General features: G+C 48.0%; 2 protein-coding genes across 6 annotated transcripts; one reads left to right on the forward strand and one right to left on the reverse strand.

The window, feature by feature from the left end:
- The first annotated feature begins 1,561 nt into the window (after positions 1-1,561).
- Positions 1,562-10,773, forward strand: trpc1 (transient receptor potential cation channel, subfamily C, member 1). Its single transcript, XM_049006406.1, has 13 exons — positions 1,562-2,296; positions 3,012-3,166; positions 3,717-3,818; positions 4,400-4,602; positions 4,790-4,921; positions 5,346-5,541; positions 6,074-6,410; positions 7,064-7,203; positions 7,462-7,611; positions 8,899-9,044; positions 9,137-9,338; positions 9,716-9,910; positions 10,368-10,773. Exons 1-13 carry the CDS (start codon positions 2,131-2,133, stop codon positions 10,593-10,595), a joined length of 2,352 nt encoding a protein of 783 aa, XP_048862363.1. The 5' UTR covers positions 1,562-2,130; the 3' UTR covers positions 10,596-10,773.
- Positions 10,774-11,745: 972 nt separating this feature from the next.
- LOC125705056 (procollagen C-endopeptidase enhancer 2-like) lies at positions 11,746-18,013 on the reverse strand. 5 transcript variants are annotated; one of them, XM_048971400.1, is made up of 9 exons: positions 17,226-18,013; positions 16,826-16,934; positions 15,737-15,992; positions 14,904-15,028; positions 14,640-14,776; positions 14,283-14,446; positions 13,700-13,783; positions 12,802-12,969; positions 11,746-12,102 (listed from the first exon to the last, which is right to left on the reverse strand). In XM_048971400.1, exons 1-9 carry the CDS (start codon positions 17,282-17,284, stop codon positions 11,948-11,950), a joined length of 1,257 nt encoding a protein of 418 aa, XP_048827357.1. In that variant the 5' UTR covers positions 17,285-18,013; the 3' UTR covers positions 11,746-11,947. The 5 variants fall into 5 exon arrangements, with proteins under 5 accessions (XP_048827357.1, XP_048827341.1, XP_048827365.1 ...); XM_048971384.1 differs by having other exon boundaries at positions 14,904-15,149; XM_048971408.1 differs by having other exon boundaries at positions 14,904-15,062; positions 17,226-18,012.
- Between the last annotated feature and the right edge of the window lie 437 nt (positions 18,014-18,450).

Raw genomic sequence — 18,450 nt, forward strand, 5'->3', positions numbered from 1 at the left:
AGTATTATTGTCTATGTTTTATGCATTGAAAAAAAAAATCACAATACCTCGTAAGAAAACATCACCTCACATTTATTTGAATCGTCACTCGCCAAACGGGTCCCAACTTTCCATATAAGTAACTTCATTGTTGCTTCGTCCTCTTGCACGGAGGGGTTGTGACAGGCGGATACATCATGCCACCTACTGGAGTGAAGCATTACTGCAAGAGGAATTCACAATCCCTTTGGCTGATTTGGGACAGCATCACAAATGCGCAATTATTCAAAGTAAATTCTTCTTCTTCTTCTTCTTCTTCTTCTTCTTCTTCTTCTTCTTCTTATTATTATTATTATTATTATTATTATATTATTATTACTATTATTATTATTATTATTTTATTGAGTAGGCAGTGACAGTTTGTGAGAGTGCTGGTGCTGAATCAGTGCAGGTGAAAATCTTAACAGCGCTTGCCTGTGTAACGGAGCGAGACAAGGCCTACGTTATCGCCTACATGATCCATTCCCTTTGGTGGCTTTTCTCCTGAAGGAGTGATTCTTGTTTCGTTCGAAGCCATAGAGACTTTTAACATGGTTCTAAAGGCTTGATCATTCCTATGAAATACACTGCGATCAAAGCAGCGGCTCCTTCTGTCCCCAGAATGGGTCATCTGATCAAACGATACCCTAATAGATTGGAAATGGAAACATGAGCTTTTTCAGTTATTATCATAATAAGCCCTTGATAATTATCTAATATATAGCCTAGTTTCTACTTTATTATGTTATACTGTTGTATGGTTAAAACTCTCCTTTTCTCTCCCTCTCTCTCTCTCTCTCTCTCTCTCTCTCTCTCTTTCACTCTCACACACACCCACACAAACACAATCACCCATATTAGTCATTTCTGTGTCCTGACAGATTCACACCCTTTCTGCCTGAGTTACGATGCAGAATGAAAGTATTCTCCTCACCAACTGGTGATGTCAGGGAAGTCAGAAAGAAGTGCATGACAACCACAGTAGGCCTGGAGAACACGCTCGAGAAGAATGCAGTGTGCACTCTGTTGACAGCATGCTGCCAGGTTTCCATAACAACAGTCTGCAATGCCCAAGTCACACAAATAAATAAAAACCAAAACCATGCCTGACTAAATTTCTGTTTCAAAAAAGAAGATTTTTGAGAAATTAGTATAATGTGCTTTAAATGTACAAACACGCATTTTGTATTTTAAAATGCACAATAAAGTATATTGTCAAGTAACTACAATACTGACACTGCCATATTTAAAAAATATAATATTCAAAAGGAATCTGTGTGGAAGTCTGCACCAGCTGAACTGCAAATTTTGTGGGAAAAAAGATTAAAACATAACATTTTGATTAAAACAAAATATAATGCCTATATGCATTAATTTAAAAAGAAACGTAAATTAATACGACAGTAATATTACAGATTGTCACGCCATATATCAAAGCAGTTTTGTTAGTTGTATACATTGTTTTTTTAAAATAAAAATAAAAAAATAAATAACTAATATAAAAAACGAAAGTGTAACTTTGAAAAGGGAAATTGTGTGTATGGTCAGTTGGGTCTATCTTTACGTCAGTCATTGACTTAAGCGCATCTTTAAAAGGACATTTTCCAGTATGAGCACCTATTTTAAAATGAAGATAATGACAGACAGTTAAGGAGAGAAAGGTGTATTGCTCATCAAGGGCGGCTGGTAATGTGATGCTTTTAAGAATTTCAGATGCGTTACGTAAGAGACTTCATGGCCGAGCTCCAGCATCGGCGCAGGTGGATGTGGTGCGCATGCGCAGCACGGCGCGTCTCCATCATCAGGACCAGATTGCGTGGAGCGTCTCGCGCCAGGATGGCAATGAGCGCAGCGCCCTAAACGCACGGAGACCTCCCCGTATTTATACCCGCACTGCTTCATTCCAGGAGAGCCAAAGTCGGATTACCATCTCCATTTCTGGAACAGCGGTTTAACACGGATCGTCACATGCGACGCAGAGGCCAGTGAGCAGACGCATCGCTGCATCTCGGCACCGTCCGAGACAATAACAATCTGGCAAACCAACACCGGGAATATAATCAGGGATCTGTCCTGCAAACGGCGCCGGGGCTCTCCGCTCGCTTATGTGGGATGCACATCAATGTGTTGCCGTACTCGCTGTCCGTGGTAATGGCTGCTCTGTACCAGGGGACGGACGCGTCCTCACCAGATAAGTATCTAGCACTCAAAGACGTGAGGGAGGTGAAGGAGGAGACGACGCTGGACGAGAAGCTCTTCCTGCTGGCCTGCGAGAAAGGTGGGGAGGGGGCGTTCCCAGCGCAAACGGGCATCCCCGAAACCTCGCGCGGGGAAAGCGAGGCACAGATTCCCATTGCCTCGCTCTGAGGGGTTGTTAAGGATCTGCGTCGCATCGTGTGCAGTGCGGGCATCATTAATATCTGCCTGTTTTTCAAGTTAAACTGTAATAACGATTCATATTCGACGCTTTCTGAGTTCAGTTGTTAAATAGTTTGCATGTTGAAATAACCTGGAAGAGTGTTTATTTGTAGAGAAAGTGGTGCAGGCCTATGTATCAGAGAATGCAGCATAGTCTTTGAAAAGTAGATTGTCATATCAACTAACTCACTGTGTTTTTGCCGCTAAACAGATGACTTAGATATGAAACGGTTTAAAGTGGGATTCATTGGGTGAGGTCATGGATTTTCAGTATAGCACTAAATTTAGATTGTATCCTCCTAAAATCCACTGATGTGGAAGGGGGATTATACTGGAATTTGTTTTTCATAATAACAGAGATTTATACTCTGCAATGTTTAATGCAATATGTTGGAAATGCTGTGTGTGCTTCAACTTGTACTGGGAGCACTGGTGTCTATAAAGGTACCCTAATTGTGTCAGCTGGGAGGTTCTATGTGCTAACAGGTGGATGTTGTTCCGGTTCATCATGCAAACAGAGGCGGCTGGCTTGTGGTGTCCTTTCTTACATTGTGTGTGTCTTTGTGTAACTCGAGGTGACTACTACATGGTAAAGAAGCTTCTGGAAGAGAAATCGCGTGGAGAGTTGAACATAAACTGCGTGGATGTGCTTGGCCGGGACGCCGTCACCATCGCGATCGAGAACGAGAACCTGGACATCCTCCAGCTGCTGCTGGAACACGGCTGCCAGGTACAGCTCATGTGCGTGCCAGCGTCCTGTGTGGCCAACAGGGGGCGATGCTGATCCACACCACCTCGGGTGCCATGGCAACATGTCACACACCTACAGGTATAGGAACGTAGCCACTCACGGAGCTACAGGTACTGCAGCTTACATGCACACAAGTAGCGCAGAACAGCAAATTTATGAAGACACTCTAGGGGTCAATTATTACATCACTTCCTGGATGTATCTGAAGGCTGGCCACCAGCTCTGTTGGCTGAAGAAGCATCCAGCTGAAACATCAGTTCATCTTCTGCAGGTCAGGGCTGTTCCTGGCTGTGAGGCTCTCTGTTGGCATCTGAATGAATGGGTGAACAAAAACTTCAGTAAATCTATTTGAATATTCTTTTAAGAGGAAAACCTTGTCAAATCTTTGTCTTGGTCGCAGTCTTGTCTGGTTAACTGTGTGTAAACTGGTAATGTCTGATCCTCAGCCCATCTGATGTCGTTGCCCTGGTGCTGAGCTCATGATTAATGCTTTCTCTCTCTCCCCTGCCCCTCCTGCCCCCCCGGCCAGGCGAGTGATGCCCTTCTGGTTGCCATCGACTCCGAGGTGGTGGGTGCCGTGGATATCCTGCTGAACCATCGACCACGGAGATCTTCGAAGCCCTCCATGGCGGTCAGTCCCCAGTTTGGTCACACGCGCCGAGCAGCAGTCATCTCATTATATGGCTTTTTGGGGGCTAAACTGGAAACGTTATCAAATCAGTCACTATCAGTCACCAGTACTTCGTAAAGATCAGACAAATTCATTTTTTTGTCACAGCCACCTTGGGAATTGTATCTCATATAATTTTTAAGTATCTGTTTTTAAGGAGCCAGGGGCTTGCGTCATGTACATAATAAATGCAGATAATGCACATGTATTAGCTGCTACTTACAAAGATGGATGAAGAACTATAGTATAATCAACTATTAATCATCTATGGGCTGGAAGTCATTTGCTGATGAAGTAAAACAAATCTCCCATTTTCAGAAGGAATTCAGTGAAATGTTACTCCAACAGTGTAATTAATTAGCATCTGGGTTGTATGAATAATCACATGCCCTAGATGTCCTGGGTGGATCATGGTTGGCAGTCATGGAAGTGGCAGGGTTTGCTAATGAGCATCGAACAAATGGACCTATTAGAGTGGGGCTGCTGATCAGGTGGGGAGACTGTAGGCGGAGCCCTGAATTCTGCTCTGCCTCCCCACGTAGAAACTGATGCAGCGCATTCAGAACCCGGAGTACTCCACTACCATGGACGTGGTGCCTGTGATCCTGGCAGCTCACAGGAACAACTACGAGATCCTGACTATGCTGCTGAAGCAGGACATCTCCTTGCCGCGGCCCCACGCCGTGGGCTGCGAGTGCACGCTCTGCAACGCCAAAAACAAGAAGGACAGCCTGCGCCACTCCAGGCATGTCTCAGGGAGAGTGGGCGGAGCCAAGGTCATGTGAGAGAGTCACTTTCCTGAGCTCAGTGTTATGGAAAGCAGGGTTTCCTCTTGCTGGCCCCCAGGCTCCACCCTTTTGCTCTATCACTTGTCATGCAGGGTGTGTATTCAACCCTTTTAATTACATAACTCCCCCCCCCCCCCCACTCAGGTTCCGGCTGGATATCTACCGCTGCCTCGCCAGCCCATCACTGATCATGCTGACGGAAGAGGACCCCATCCTGAGGGCTTTCGAGCTGAGTGCCGACCTCAGAGAGCTCAGCCTGGTGGAGGTAGAGTTCAGGTGAAGCCCTTCACTCATGCTGCCCAATGAGATCCTCAGATGGTCGTCATTCACAGGCTCATGGGAGCCTCTTACAGCTCTGAAGTGGGGGACGGGGCTGTATTTTACAGATGTTTGGTTTTTAAAGTGAACTGAAACCCTGGACAATTACTGTATATGGTCACTTTCAGAAAATAACCTGAATCAGTGTCTTTGATCACTCTGGAATGTTTATGTTCTTGAGAATTCTACAGGACCCAGATTCTGGTGTCTGATCTCCAGCATGTTCCTGCTTGGCCTGACACAGGCTGTGTCAGACTTTAGTGCTTAACGTGAGCGAGTGTGTTATGGAATGGGGGCTCTTTCCAGAGTGTTCCCCGACCTCGGCCCCCGGCGGCACTGCCTCAGAAAGCCGCTACTGATCCGCGTTTTGTTCCCGATGCAGGAATGATTATGAGGAGCTGGCCAAGCAGTGCAAGATGTTTGCCAAGGACCTCCTGGCCCAGGCGAGAAACTCGCGGGAGCTGGAGGTCATCCTGAACCACACGTCCAGCGAGGACCATGTGGACAAGCGGGGTCTGCTGGAAGATCGCATGAACCTTAGCCGCCTCAAGCTGGCAATCAAGTACAACCAGAAGGAGGTAGGCGGGGCGGAACAACCAACTCAGCGAGAAGAATGGCTTTAAGTGTTAAATGATAAGTCACGATTTTTTTAAATTTAATTACGCTTTCTACCAAGTACAATAAGCTGAACTGAAATCAGCCAATCGGAATCAGATTCCACTGGCCCCTGAGGTGCTACCAGTAAATTATGTAATAATTGACCCACAGAGTGCCTTCACACATCTGCTGTGCTGACCTGATTTTCACAGCCCATCAGACGCTGAAGCCAGGGAAAACAACACCTTTTTCTTACCGTGTTTCACACAATTTTTTTTAATTCTACACGGTTACATAACTAGTGAACTCGGGTGAGGAAAACTCTGGAGCATCCCTGTCTTTTCAGCAGGAAAATGGGAAATTCATCCCACATTTTCTGTGATAAATAATGTTAGCACGCTGGCTATATGCATTATTCTTGCCTTGGGGAGATTGTGTTGTGAAAGGCGCTATATAAAAATGAATTGAAGTGAAATCTCAGTGTCTCAGTCACCAGCATCCCTTGGTTCCCAGTTTGTGGCCCAGTCTAACTGCCAGCAGTTCCTGAACACGGTGTGGTTCGGCGAGACGGCCAGCTATCGGCGGAAGCACACCTTCCTGAAGATCTCGACAGTGCTGAGTGTGGCGCTGCTCTGGCCCATCCTGTCCGTCTGTTACCTGCTGTTCCCCCGCTCCCGCGTCGGCTGCATCATCCACACACCCTTCGTCAAGTTCATCATCCACAGCGCCTCCTACTTCACCTTCCTGTTGCTGCTCAACCTCTACTCGCTGGTCTACAACGAGGGCAAGAAGAACACAATGGGGCCGGCGCTGGAGATGATCGACTACCTGCTCATCCTCTGGATTGTGGGTGAGATAGACCCCCACCCCTTCTGCCTGATTCCTGACAGTGACACCAGGGGCACTACTAGAGATTTTGGACCCCATGGATGCATTTCATATTGGGCCCCCAACCTAGACCAATCTAGTTCCAAATTTGTAGGGCCGCTGTCACATCCTAACTTCCCCCCCTTTACGACACCCCTGGGCGACACCATTACATACTAATTCACTCTGGTCTTCTGAAGCTTCTGAAAACTTTAAGACCAGCAGGTGCTGTTGCATTGAAAGCTGTGAAGTGGTAACCTGTCTTGTGAGTCTTATGTGATGTGACCCCAGGTCCACTGTCCTGTGTGATGTGACCCCATGTCCACTGTCCTGTGTGATGTGATCCCATGTCCACTGTCCTGTGTGATGTGACCCCAGGTCCACTGTCCTGTGTGATGTGATCCCATGTCCACTGCCCTGTGTGATGTGACCCCATGTCCACTGTCCTGTGTGATGTGACCCCATGTCCACTGTCCTGTGTGATGTGATCCCATGTCCACTGTCCTGTGTGATGTGACCCCATGTCCACTGTCCTGTGTGATGTGACCCCATGTCCACTGTCCTGTGTGATGTGACCCCATGTCCACTGCCCTGTGTGATGTGACTCCATGTCCCGTGTCCCCTGTCCCTTGTCAGGAATGGTGTGGTCGGACGTGAAGCGCCTCTGGTACGAGGGTCTCGAGGACTTCCTGGAGGAGTCGCGCAACCAGCTGAGCTTCGTCATGAACTCACTGTACCTGGCCACCTTCGCTCTCAAGGTGGTGGCCCACAGCAAGGTGACCCCCCCCACACTGTGACCCCACCAGCGCCCAGTGGCTTATGCATCATACCCAGTCTTCCTAGTACAGATGTTTTTTGGCAGCATTCCTGATCATCCACTGGTGTCCAGCCCCATGCATAGTAACGTCTAACACAGATCTGTTCCAGAATGAGCTTTGTGTCATGGTCGCTGTCTGCTTTAACACGTGGTGTCACATGACCGCTACGCATGCAGGCGTGTCCTTACAGTACCCAACACCTGACTCTGCTTGCAGTTTAAGAACGCGGAGGACACGGAGAGGAAGAACTGGGACGCGTTCCACCCCATCCTGGTGGCCGAGGGACTCTTCGCATTCGCCAACGTGCTCAGCTACTTGCGCCTCTTCTTCATGTACACCACCAGCTCGATCCTGGGCCCCTTACAGGTACTGCAAACACTGGCTTCCTGCTGAGACCCTTATCCCCCCCCACCTCCCCGCTGGGATGATCCCCCCCCACAATCCTTTCAAGTCGGCAAGTCAGAACCCCAGATCCATACAGACTTCGCTGCAGGATGGAGAACCTTCTCAGAGGGACACTTTAACTCAACAGTGTTAATGTCTGTTTGCCGGCTGTTTCCAGAACATTCCAGACAGAAACGCAAATCTCCCAAGCAGTGTTAAGAACCTCAGGAGAGGTTCCGGAACATAAACAAGCCTGTCTCGTAATTCTCTGATTTAGTCTTCACCAGCTTCCACAGTATAGCGCCCTTGCTGAGTGTAAACAGTAACTGCTGGCGATCTGCTTCTCTTAAAGGTAATAACTCTTTAACGGCAGCCTGTTTACACTCCAGCCTGGATGATGTGCAGTGCAGGGAGTGTGACTTTAACAGTCACAGATTACAGCTCGATAAAGTGAAAAAGTACAGAGGAGTGGTTACTCCCTGCAAAAGCTGTAATTGTCATGATAGCGCTGGCCGTTTAAGCATAATTATTCTGTATTTCTAACAGATGCTGCATTCGAAGGGACCCGTTCATAATCACGGGATGGGGAGGAGGGTCCTCTCCCCGGGATTTTAACTGGGGGGGTAGGTCTGCATTTGGGGTTTAAGGCCCCAGCCGTGTGCCTGAGACATCCCTTCCGGGCTCAGCTACATGCATGTTATGCTCTGAACAGGCGGGAAGTAAGGAGTGCCCTCCTGAAATGAGCACCGTGAGGCGGGCAGCCATGCATTCGGACACCCCACTCTGTGTCCGGCCCTAGGTGGAGCTGCATCTCAGGGCTAAAAATAGCAGCCAAGCAGAAGCACTGAGGCTTCATAGAGTCGGACCGGGCTGGCGTCCATCTGGGCCAGGTCAGTAGCGCCAGTACAGCCTAGTCAGTGTTCCTCTGTCGGATGATATAACTCTGCAGAGTTGAGATTTACAGTGACGTGCGTCGGCGGTGAAGGACCGGCACTGTGTTGCAGCCCCCAGGATGGAAAAAGGACACCCAGTGACTAAATGTATAAAAATGAAAATTTTTTAATGAACTTTTATTTCCCGACATTTGTTTATTTCTTATTCATTTTCATCCAGGGTCGAAACCCTTGTCATTGGTTCTTATTTAGGAAAGTGCTACATTTAAGTTGAGCAAACATCCACAGATAAGATGTGGTTTTCTGCACCCTGGGACTCCCTCACGGCTACACCATCTGGCCAGAGAAGCTCAGTGCCGGGGCTCTCTGTCCACAGATATCCATGGGTCAGATGCTACAGGAGTTTGGCAGGTTCCTGGGCCTGTTCCTGCTGGTCCTCATCTCCTTCACCATTGGCCTGACGCAGCTCTATGGTAAAGAGCAGAAGGACCTCTCCAAAAGCGGCGATAAGGACTTCCACACGTACGTGGAACTATATATATATTTTTTGCGTACTCCCACCTCCCACCAGTAGAGGGCGCATGTGAAGATCCTTCTCTCTCCTCTCACCATAGGTTCATCGGCACATGCTACAACCTATTCTGGTACATCTTCTCTTTGGCGCATGTGCCGCTCTTTGTCACCCGGATCAGCTACACGCAGGAGCTGCGCTCGTTCGTGGGGGCGCTCATCGTGGGCACATACAACATAGTGGTGGTCATCGTTCTCACCAAGCTGCTGGTGGCCATGCTGCACAAGAGCTTCCGGCAGATAGCGGTGAGCAGAGGCCGACCCTGAAATGGCCTCAGCAGGGCCTTTAGGAACACTTTACTGCTTTGTGGATGTGTCAGTGCCTAAATGAATTTCAGATAGCTGACTCTCTAAAGCAGGGGTCTCCAACTCTGGTCCTGGAGAGCTACTGCCCAGTAGCAGAGGTGGATATTTCACAGAGTACTTAACTGGTTGGTTGAAACAAAATCTTGGTCTGGATTTATACCCTCTGGCCCTGAAATCTCCACCTCTGTCCAATAGGGTTTCTATTCTACCTGGCTTCTGATGAGCCACACCTGTTCCTGCTATTTACCTGAGCAGGAAGGCACTGTAATCTCCCAGGGTATGTGATCTCTCACACCTTCTCCCTCCCATCGACTTAGAACCACGAGGACAAGGAGTGGAAGTTCGCCAGGGCCAAGTTGTGGCTCAGCTACTTCGACGACAAGTGTACCCTGCCCCCGCCGTTCAACATCGTGCCCTCGCCGAAGACCGTCTGCTACCTGGTGACCAGCCTCAGGAAGTGGATATGCTCCCACACGTCCACAGGGAAGGTCAAGCGGCAGAACAGCCTTAAAGTAAGTCGGTGGCCATGAAAGCCCAAGGTCCCCCCACAAACCGGCCCCCAGACCATAAAAATCCTCTTTATCTGCACAGGACTGGAACATGAGGGGGAGAGGTTTTTACAACATACCGAAAAAAGCAGGCACCTCTACGGCCCAAAGTTAATCTGTATCTATTCTTGGTACTTTATTGGGAGTGGGAGTATGGTGCTCAGAAATGTAAGGAACATTCCGTCTTTTATTGACGCAGAATCAGTGAAGGTTCTCCAGCTTCATTGCAGTGAACAGCCCGCTAGCGGAGCCCTGGAGAGTGTTTATGGGCAGCTCCCTTTATAGCAGACGTCATGCTTACATCTCACATGTCCGGGAGTTTGCGATTTTTCCTGACATGTTCCTGTCTGATTTCGTCTGACAGCTAATTGGTTCCGAAGGTCTCCTTCACGCTGATGCCCATTTGCGTTTCCATGCACAGGAATGGAAGAACCTGAAACAGAAGCGTGACGAGAACTACCAGAAGATCATGTGCTGCCTGGTCCACCGCTACCTGACTTCCACCCGGCAGAAGATGCAGAGCACGGACCAGGCCACGGTGGAGAACCTCAACGACCTCCGACAGGATCTCTCCAAGTTTCGTAACGAGATGAGGGACTTGCTGGGCTTCCGTACCTCCAAGTACGCCATGTTCTACCCCAGAAGCTAAGCCTGCTCCTCAGCCTAGCATGCTCAGAGGCCCATGTGGAAATGGGGACCCCCAGAGCCTGCTAAACCCCTGCACCAGAGTCCAGCACCACAGCCTTGTACAAAATGCTTTCACAGTCTTGTTTTCTAAAATCGCTGATCTTTACAACAAAAAAAGGAATAAAAATTTATGGAAAAGACTGGTTCTTATGCTTCTTTTTTCCTGAAATGCTCGATGAGCTGTCATATTTTTCCACTAAGAGCGCACTGCACTCTCTGGTTAGAGCCTGTATGACATTAAAAAGGGGACCACAGGTTACATGTGCCTCTTCAAAACAGGTTTCGCTATAGAGGCGACTGTGTTAGGTATGATTGCTGCTTCTCATGTTTAATGACACTAACTGATGATTCATCAGCGCGACCTGAGCAGGCGTCATGGCATCTGGCGATGACCTGGGCAGGAAGTGGCTATTCATCGGCTGATTTTGGCCTTTTATACATTTCCCACGTTCAACTGCCCAGGAGACCATGATTATTCTAATGAGGTCGGTCTGCATCCCTCCTAGGGGCAGTCAAGGTTACCGCTCCGCTTCAGGCCATCTTACAGGTTCTGTGGGGCAACAGCATTCCCTCACCACAAACCTTTGTGCCGTCGAGACGTAAGTCTCCCAGCAGCGGGTGTGTCGAAGGGTGATGTGTGCAGGCGTGTCAAAAGGTTATTTTCGCGCTAGTCGCACTTTCACACTTAGCACCATACTCCCTCAACAAAACGCACAGGAAATTACCTGCTTGGTTCCACCTACTTCGCCACATTCCTTTCCAGTCGACACGCCCATCTCTTGACGTGCTCACTAACCTTTCGACATGCCTGTCAAGCCTCTGACACTCCAGTCTGCATGAACCTGTACTTGGAGAGTTCTAGAAACTTCCTATTGCATGTTCCCAAAACACCAACATTCAAGTTTTACATGAAAATAATTTTATGCATTTTATCAGCCTGATTTCATGATGAACTTCGATAAATACAAATTAATGGATTATTTTAAAAAAGTTAAAAGGTATTGCTTGAAATTATTTTTAGGCAAAGGTACACATAACAGGCCAGTCTCCCACGGGACAGAATCAGACGCAGTCATTTACAGAACAGCCAAACAGAGGACTCTGTGTGTGTGTGTTTTTAAATATTGCACTTTATGCAGCCACATGGAAAAGGTCCTGTTCCCTGCATTACACTCAGCACAAGCTGGAAGGAAGCTTTTCGAGATGTTGGTGGACATCGTTACGGCGCTCCGCTTGTCCAAACAGTCTTCGATAAGCTTCACACAGAGGAAGCGGCACGGCGAGGGGGGCCAGGCATGCTGATATGATGATGGCTCAGCATCGCTGGCTCCTCAGTGTGTTTAGGCTTTTCTGAGTGCTGGGCTTGATGACCCCCACGAAGTGGTGTGGCGCCACTTTGCCGCGGCCCTGAGCATCGGCCTGGCCCATGAAGACGTAGCTGAGACCTGGCGAGACCCAACAACCATGGACTGAATGCAGCAAAGACATTCAGGGAGAGTGAGAGTCAGCAGCGGTTCCAGACCCTCCCGACACATAACCAGAGCCAGACTGTAATCGGCACCATAACCAGGGGTACAGGAAGTACCCCCAATATGTACCTCCCAGTACATAATTTGGCCTACATCTATATTGAAATTAGACTTTTCATTTAAATTATCAATATGTGTCCCCCCCCCAATATCAAATTACTGCAACTTTTACACTATCAATGGCTTCAATAAATTCTGTCAAATTGCCACTTGGTTTAGGAAAAGACTACAGCTTACAAAGCAGCTTAATATATAATATAAAGTGGCCAAAATTGTGGAAAGACCCAGCATTTTTGGTATTATGCTTTAAAAAATACTACACGAGTACTGGCAGTAATGTTCATAGACAATCAAAAAATGTTACAGATATCATACAGTAACTGGAGCAACAGTTGAATAAAGTTCTGCAATATCTAAGTATTGGAAGTGTTTCCACAATTTTGGCCGCTAGTGTACAACTAATATTTAAACACTTAAGAATATGCAAACACCTTTTCATTGAATCATATTCCTCACAAATGCACATGATACAAGGCCCCTGATTCCTTCACCTTCTCATCCAGCATGGTTTTGGAGAGACTTCCAACTGTTTAGCAACACTGTGGAAAGACGCCGAGGTCTGAGCAATGACCGACCCACCTCGCCTGATGAAGGGGCATTTCTTGCACAGAATGATGATCTTGGTGCTCAGGGCCTTGCCGGCCTGTTGAATGGAGAGCTTCCCCTCCTTGTAGACACTGATGATGGAGATGCTGGCGTGGACACTGCCCCCCCGAGTCACAGTGGAGATGACCGTGCCTGTTATCACTGGAAACAGAGCCGGGGTGTCAGAGGATCGCACCACCCGATATTCACCGAATTGTACCGCAACTGTCCCTGTGAATCTCTCATCATAGCAAAGCATTTCCAGTTTGGTTTAGACAATGTCTGTGACATCCCTCATCCGGGAGAAGGCCAAATCAGAAAGCAGTGACACATTTATCTATTTATTTAGCTTTTCTCTCCTGATCTAAAGCCAGAATTACCACATTAGATCATAACTACGCTATAACAATGACTATCACAATATTGATCTGAATAACAATTAGTCCATTTTATGAGCTTTTGAAATTCTATTTTATCTAACACTAATTGAGCTGAAAAACAAGTGGTTTCAAAGTTACTAGGTATCTGTGCTGTATTTTTCCAATTTGTTGAGAAATCTGCATCAAGTCTGAATTCGGTAAACATTTGCTGCAGACGGACACACAGGCTGGTCAGGGTGAGGAAGCAGCCAAGACGGAAAGTGAATCGACACTTTCACTCTGGGACAGCTTGCCCTCTCTCACTGCAGGCTTAGCAAGACACACAACATCCCCTGTTCCTGGTCGAAAATCCTCAAGGAATCTTTTGAGGCACAGAGACAACCCGGCGAGCCAAAGATGGTGTTGAAGCTTGAAAACAGGCCCTTGTTTGAGAGCGGCGGAGGGGTGGGGGGACACGTCAGCTGGTCCCCTTGGCCCAGACGCACTCAAGCCTGCAGGGGGGGGGTCCTTACCGAAATCGCTGGAGCAGTAATGCCACTCGAGGGCACCGCTCTTCTTACACCTCTGTTGGCACAGCGCTGCTGAGTACTTCAGACCTGGGGGGTGGGGGGGTCACAGAACGTCAGCTGGCTCAGCCTCCCCCTCATTAGCGCCCTTCAAAGGGTCAGAGCAAAGCTTGAAATGTTACAGACACCCTCAAAGTACAGTCAGCGTGTGCGTGTGACCCAAACACAGCCGGACACAGCTCACTCCAGCTTTAATGGACCAGATTAGTCACCTGCCGCAGACTAATGTCTGCGAAAACACCAGCTGTGGTTTATGAAGGCAGTTTTCAGGGAGGGAATAAAGCTACACTCTAGAAAGGCTGTATGCTAAGCTTCCACAACAGTGTGGGCAGTTCTCTCAACAGGCAAAGCTTAATGTTCCGGCTCAGAAACTGATCTGAGATCAGCAGCAGGTGTGACATGATCGTCAGAGCTTAGTCCTTTTAACTCTAAGCTTGGGTCTAGGATGGTTCTGACCTGACTGTCCAGTCATCGTACTCAAATCCATGGCTATAAAACCAACAGCAGTGAGCAAGACGAAGACACCTACTTGTGGTTCTGGTCGTGACCAGGGGACTCGTGGTGGTCGGAGCTATGGTGGTAGTAGAGAATTTCTTGGGCCTGAATTTGTAATGGCCGATGAAGCCATCTGCTGTGAGACTCAGGTCAGAGAGGAACTGAATGAAGAGCTGGCTCCCATCAGAGAAGACAGGGCTGAGAAGGAGAAGGGCACATTAGCCTGGCAAGAGGAGCGGGAAGTGGCGATGACTTTAGTATGATGGCTAACAGCTACAGCCCAAGCCTAAAAGCAGGCAGTGTATACAGCGGCTTGTAGTGATACCAGGCCCGTCACACAGCGGGTGGCAACTTATCTCCAGGACCGATGGCGGCCGAATCGTGTGCCTACGCCGGAGGGCTATCGCCGCAGTATTTCCCGATCCTCTTGGCATCGTTGATTTCCGCCCCATTGAAAATGGCCACGTAGTCATAGCGACAGTAGCTGTCTCTTTCCACGTCAAATTTCTCGAACTTCACTTCGATGATCTGTATGGGGTGGGTGTGGGGTGCAGAGACACCGTCACAGGAAAGGTTACTGAGCGCCGTCTTTCCTTACGAGGTTTCGCTTTGCATCTCTCTGTTAGTGTCACGCTCACTCGCGCCATCGCGTCACCTGATTCCTGGGGGCCACGATGTGCCAGAAGCAGCTGACCCCGGCTGGGTAGTCCTTCTCCGGCCAGTTGGGGGTCTTGAAGGACCCTGTCGGCTTCTCCAGGCGGCCGCCGCAGTACTGCTCTCCTTTCCAAATTCCCCGACAATTCCAGTCATTCCCCTGAAAACAACCTCGGCAGCTACACAGAGCAGGAATAAAGCACCAGCCCCCAGACTGTAGCTGCCCAAACGAGCCTCTGTCTGGCAGCTGTAATGACAAATGAGGGCGTTAGGCCCCGGCGTAGCTTTGTAGTTAAAAATGGCCGACTTTTAATCCATGCTGCGATGCTGCCCTCGTAATTACTAGCTCTGCGATGACTCAACATGGAGGCCACCTTCTAGCCTGTCATCAAACTTCACAGGAACCAGCCAGTAACCAGATACCACAGCAGTTCTCAACCTCATTCTCCACGACACAGGAATGCAGCAGAAGGACAAGGGACTGTCCAGAACTTCGCTTGGGATACAGACCCCTCAGCCTTTTGAACTTGCAGGAAGTCCAGCTCAACAACAGTCAGCGTAACAGTCAGTCAGCACAACACTGACACTCCAGAGAAGATAAATATTTTGGTCCAGGCCAGGAACCATAAGATCTCTGAAATATTCCACACTGCATCAGGAAATAGTGATGCATTTTTTGTTTAAAGAAGCCTCAGAGATATGCTCAAACTGTCAAAATGACCTTGTGATTTCTGGGTTACTGTTTTTATTTCTCTCTCTCTGTTGCTCTGGTTTTACTGGTTACTGATTGGACACGGGTTCTGTACACACCCATCCATGCAATCTCTCCCTCACCTTGCTTGTGTGGCTTGGCCGCCGAGTACGCAGCCAGGAAGCCACTGCCGGCCGTGTTGGCGTCAGACACCATCTGCAGGACCATCTTGTTGCCCGTGGAGACAAGGGCCCCCGGCAAGTGCGTCCCGCAGAAACGCCCAAGCCGGTGGCCTGGAGACTGTCCGCTGTACACATCCACAAAGTCATAGCGGCACAAGGTGTCGCTCTCCAGGTCGAGGAAGCGGAATGAGAGGACGACCACCTTCCCCTCAGGGACCTGTGAGAAGCAGCAGGAAGGATGTCACAAGACAATCTGGAAACAGGCTGGAGAGCAGCCTGCAAGTCACTGCCCATGCAGAAATCAGACAGAAAAGTCACTGCCTGTGCAGAAATCAGACAGAAAAGTCACTGCCCATGCAGAAATCAGACAGAAAAGTCACTGCCTGTGCAGAAGTCAGATAGAAAAATCACTGCTCATTCAGAAATCATACAGAAAAGTCACTGCCCACGCAGAAATCAGACAGAAAAGTCACTGGAAGATCAGACATATGTAAACAGACCTGCTCATTAAATAACAAAATATTCTAAATAGTAAAAAATACAGTGGAATTTTCCAATGAAGTCAATGACAAGGTATAATAACCGTGTGCTTGTTTATTGTATATATAACTCATACAATTTGCAGCAGACAGAAGTGAAGAATAAAGACAATTGCACAAAAATCCCGGCACAGGAAACAGGAATTTCTGCTTTTTTTTTTTACAATAAAGTACAGAAAAACGGACTTCACTACTAGTGATATAACACCATTATCAGAAAACTGGACCGCAAAAATAAGACAAGAAGAGGTCGCATCTTACAGTTGACTGAAGCGTTATGAATTGTCCGACTGCTTGTGATTCATTAAGAAAAAATCAGAGCAGAAATTGTTTTGCAAGCACTACAAATACGTTTTTGATAAATTACACTGCGGATTAATCCGGATCCAGAGTTACAAATACTAAGCTCTTGCACAGATTGTGTAAGATTTAATAGCGAAAACTCCCGCAGTGAGACATATTTATCTGCAGATTAGCCAGTGTTTAGGGCGGTGGGCAGCATCCCCCTTACCGTGATCCTCCAGACGCACTTGCTGTTGGCCGGGTACACCCCCGGGTAACCCTGGCTGCCGATGACCCCGGAGTCATCGGTGAAATTCCCCCCACATGGAAAGCTGGGCCTGACGATAAAATTCACTGCTTATTATAAGCGCTCAGTCTTAAACATATGTGCAGCAAAAGAAGGTAAAGAGTAACGGTAAAAGCCGTTAACAAAGCATGGTGAGTTTGTCTGTAGAATTAAACCTATAAATCATCTGGAGGTGTTTTTTTGCAAGTACTGTACCGCGATCAGTGGGGAGAGCTGAAGATCAGCGCTAGCAAACTGGCAGACGGTACCCAGGGCAAAGGAAAGCCAAGCCCAAATTAAACTTAATATATTTACTAAACTTAATACATATTAAAGAGCGTACCTGTGTGGCTGACCATACACGACGCTGGAAAGCAGCAAGACCATAGCCATGGCGCTCATTGTAGCAACTCGGTATCTCCGGGATGGGAGGCTGTATCCTCACAGGCGGACTAGCGCGAAAAGCCCGTGAGATGTGCGTCTGGGGGGTGGGGGGTCTCCTGAGCGCCAGGATGGTGCGGATGAATGCAGCTTCTGTGTAGATCGGGAGGAGGGAGCAGCATCGTTGGCTGCCCCTGTGTACAGCCTGTCATCGCCCGTGGCGCGGAGGAGTGTGAAGTACAGGGGTGCAGAGCCGGGTCCGTCTGAGCGACACCTGAGCCCTTCCAAACTGCCCTTCGGCATGGATCGTCAGGTCTCCAGCAAAGTTTTACACATGTACAAGAATCCAGTTCGGTTCATTATAAGCGATCATTTAGCTATTTTTCGGATTTTGCACCAGATATGTTTATTCCTCTCAGGATTGACCAGCCAGCTACAAAATTTAATGACTATACCGATGTCATCCTCATCCACACCTTTACATGCAATATAGTTTCAATCGTAGAGTTTTCGTCTTTATATCCTCAAGTTCTCGCTAATCACTGTGCAACTAACCTATAGCTGAAGCAATACTGCATATATAGTGCCATTAAAGGAAATAATAACATCTCCGTGTTTGAACCGAAATTTATAGACAGTCACTTCAGGTCTCGCCTCATTCGTAGCAGATAGTTTCAATGGCCATTATCAGGATGTATATGCCGCCATCTGGTGGGCTGAAAAGTTTCAGGAAACGATTTTCATTCACAAAGGCAGTCCAAGAATAGTTGCTGTTGCCCACAATTATTTGAGCACCATCATCGCTCATTCCCACTTATTTTCAAATCTGTTGCACAATGATGCGACAAATTCTGAAGTTGCGTCCAGCAGAGAAAAGCGGCACCGCAGCATCACATTAGGTACACAAAAGCAGGAAATGCTTCGGTAGTGATGCCTCTAGAGACCCCTAAGAAAGATTAATGGAGAATTAGAAGCGGCTGAAATTCAGATGCGAAAGGTCTTCACTGAGGGGAAAAGGCAAACATTGCAAAGGGATTTAACCGCATCATGGTGCAGCCCGAGGTTTTTGGAAACGGCTGTGCGCCCCACCCTCTGCGGTTTAACTCGCTTTCAATCGCTTACAGCACTGGCAGGACTGAGTCTGGTCATTTTTGCCAAGATGAAAGCTCTTTGTTCGTTTTGTGCGA

The sequence above is a fragment of the Brienomyrus brachyistius genome, chromosome 1, assembly GCF_023856365.1.
Source record: "Brienomyrus brachyistius isolate T26 chromosome 1, BBRACH_0.4, whole genome shotgun sequence".
NCBI lineage: Eukaryota > Metazoa > Chordata > Actinopteri > Osteoglossiformes > Mormyridae > Brienomyrus > Brienomyrus brachyistius.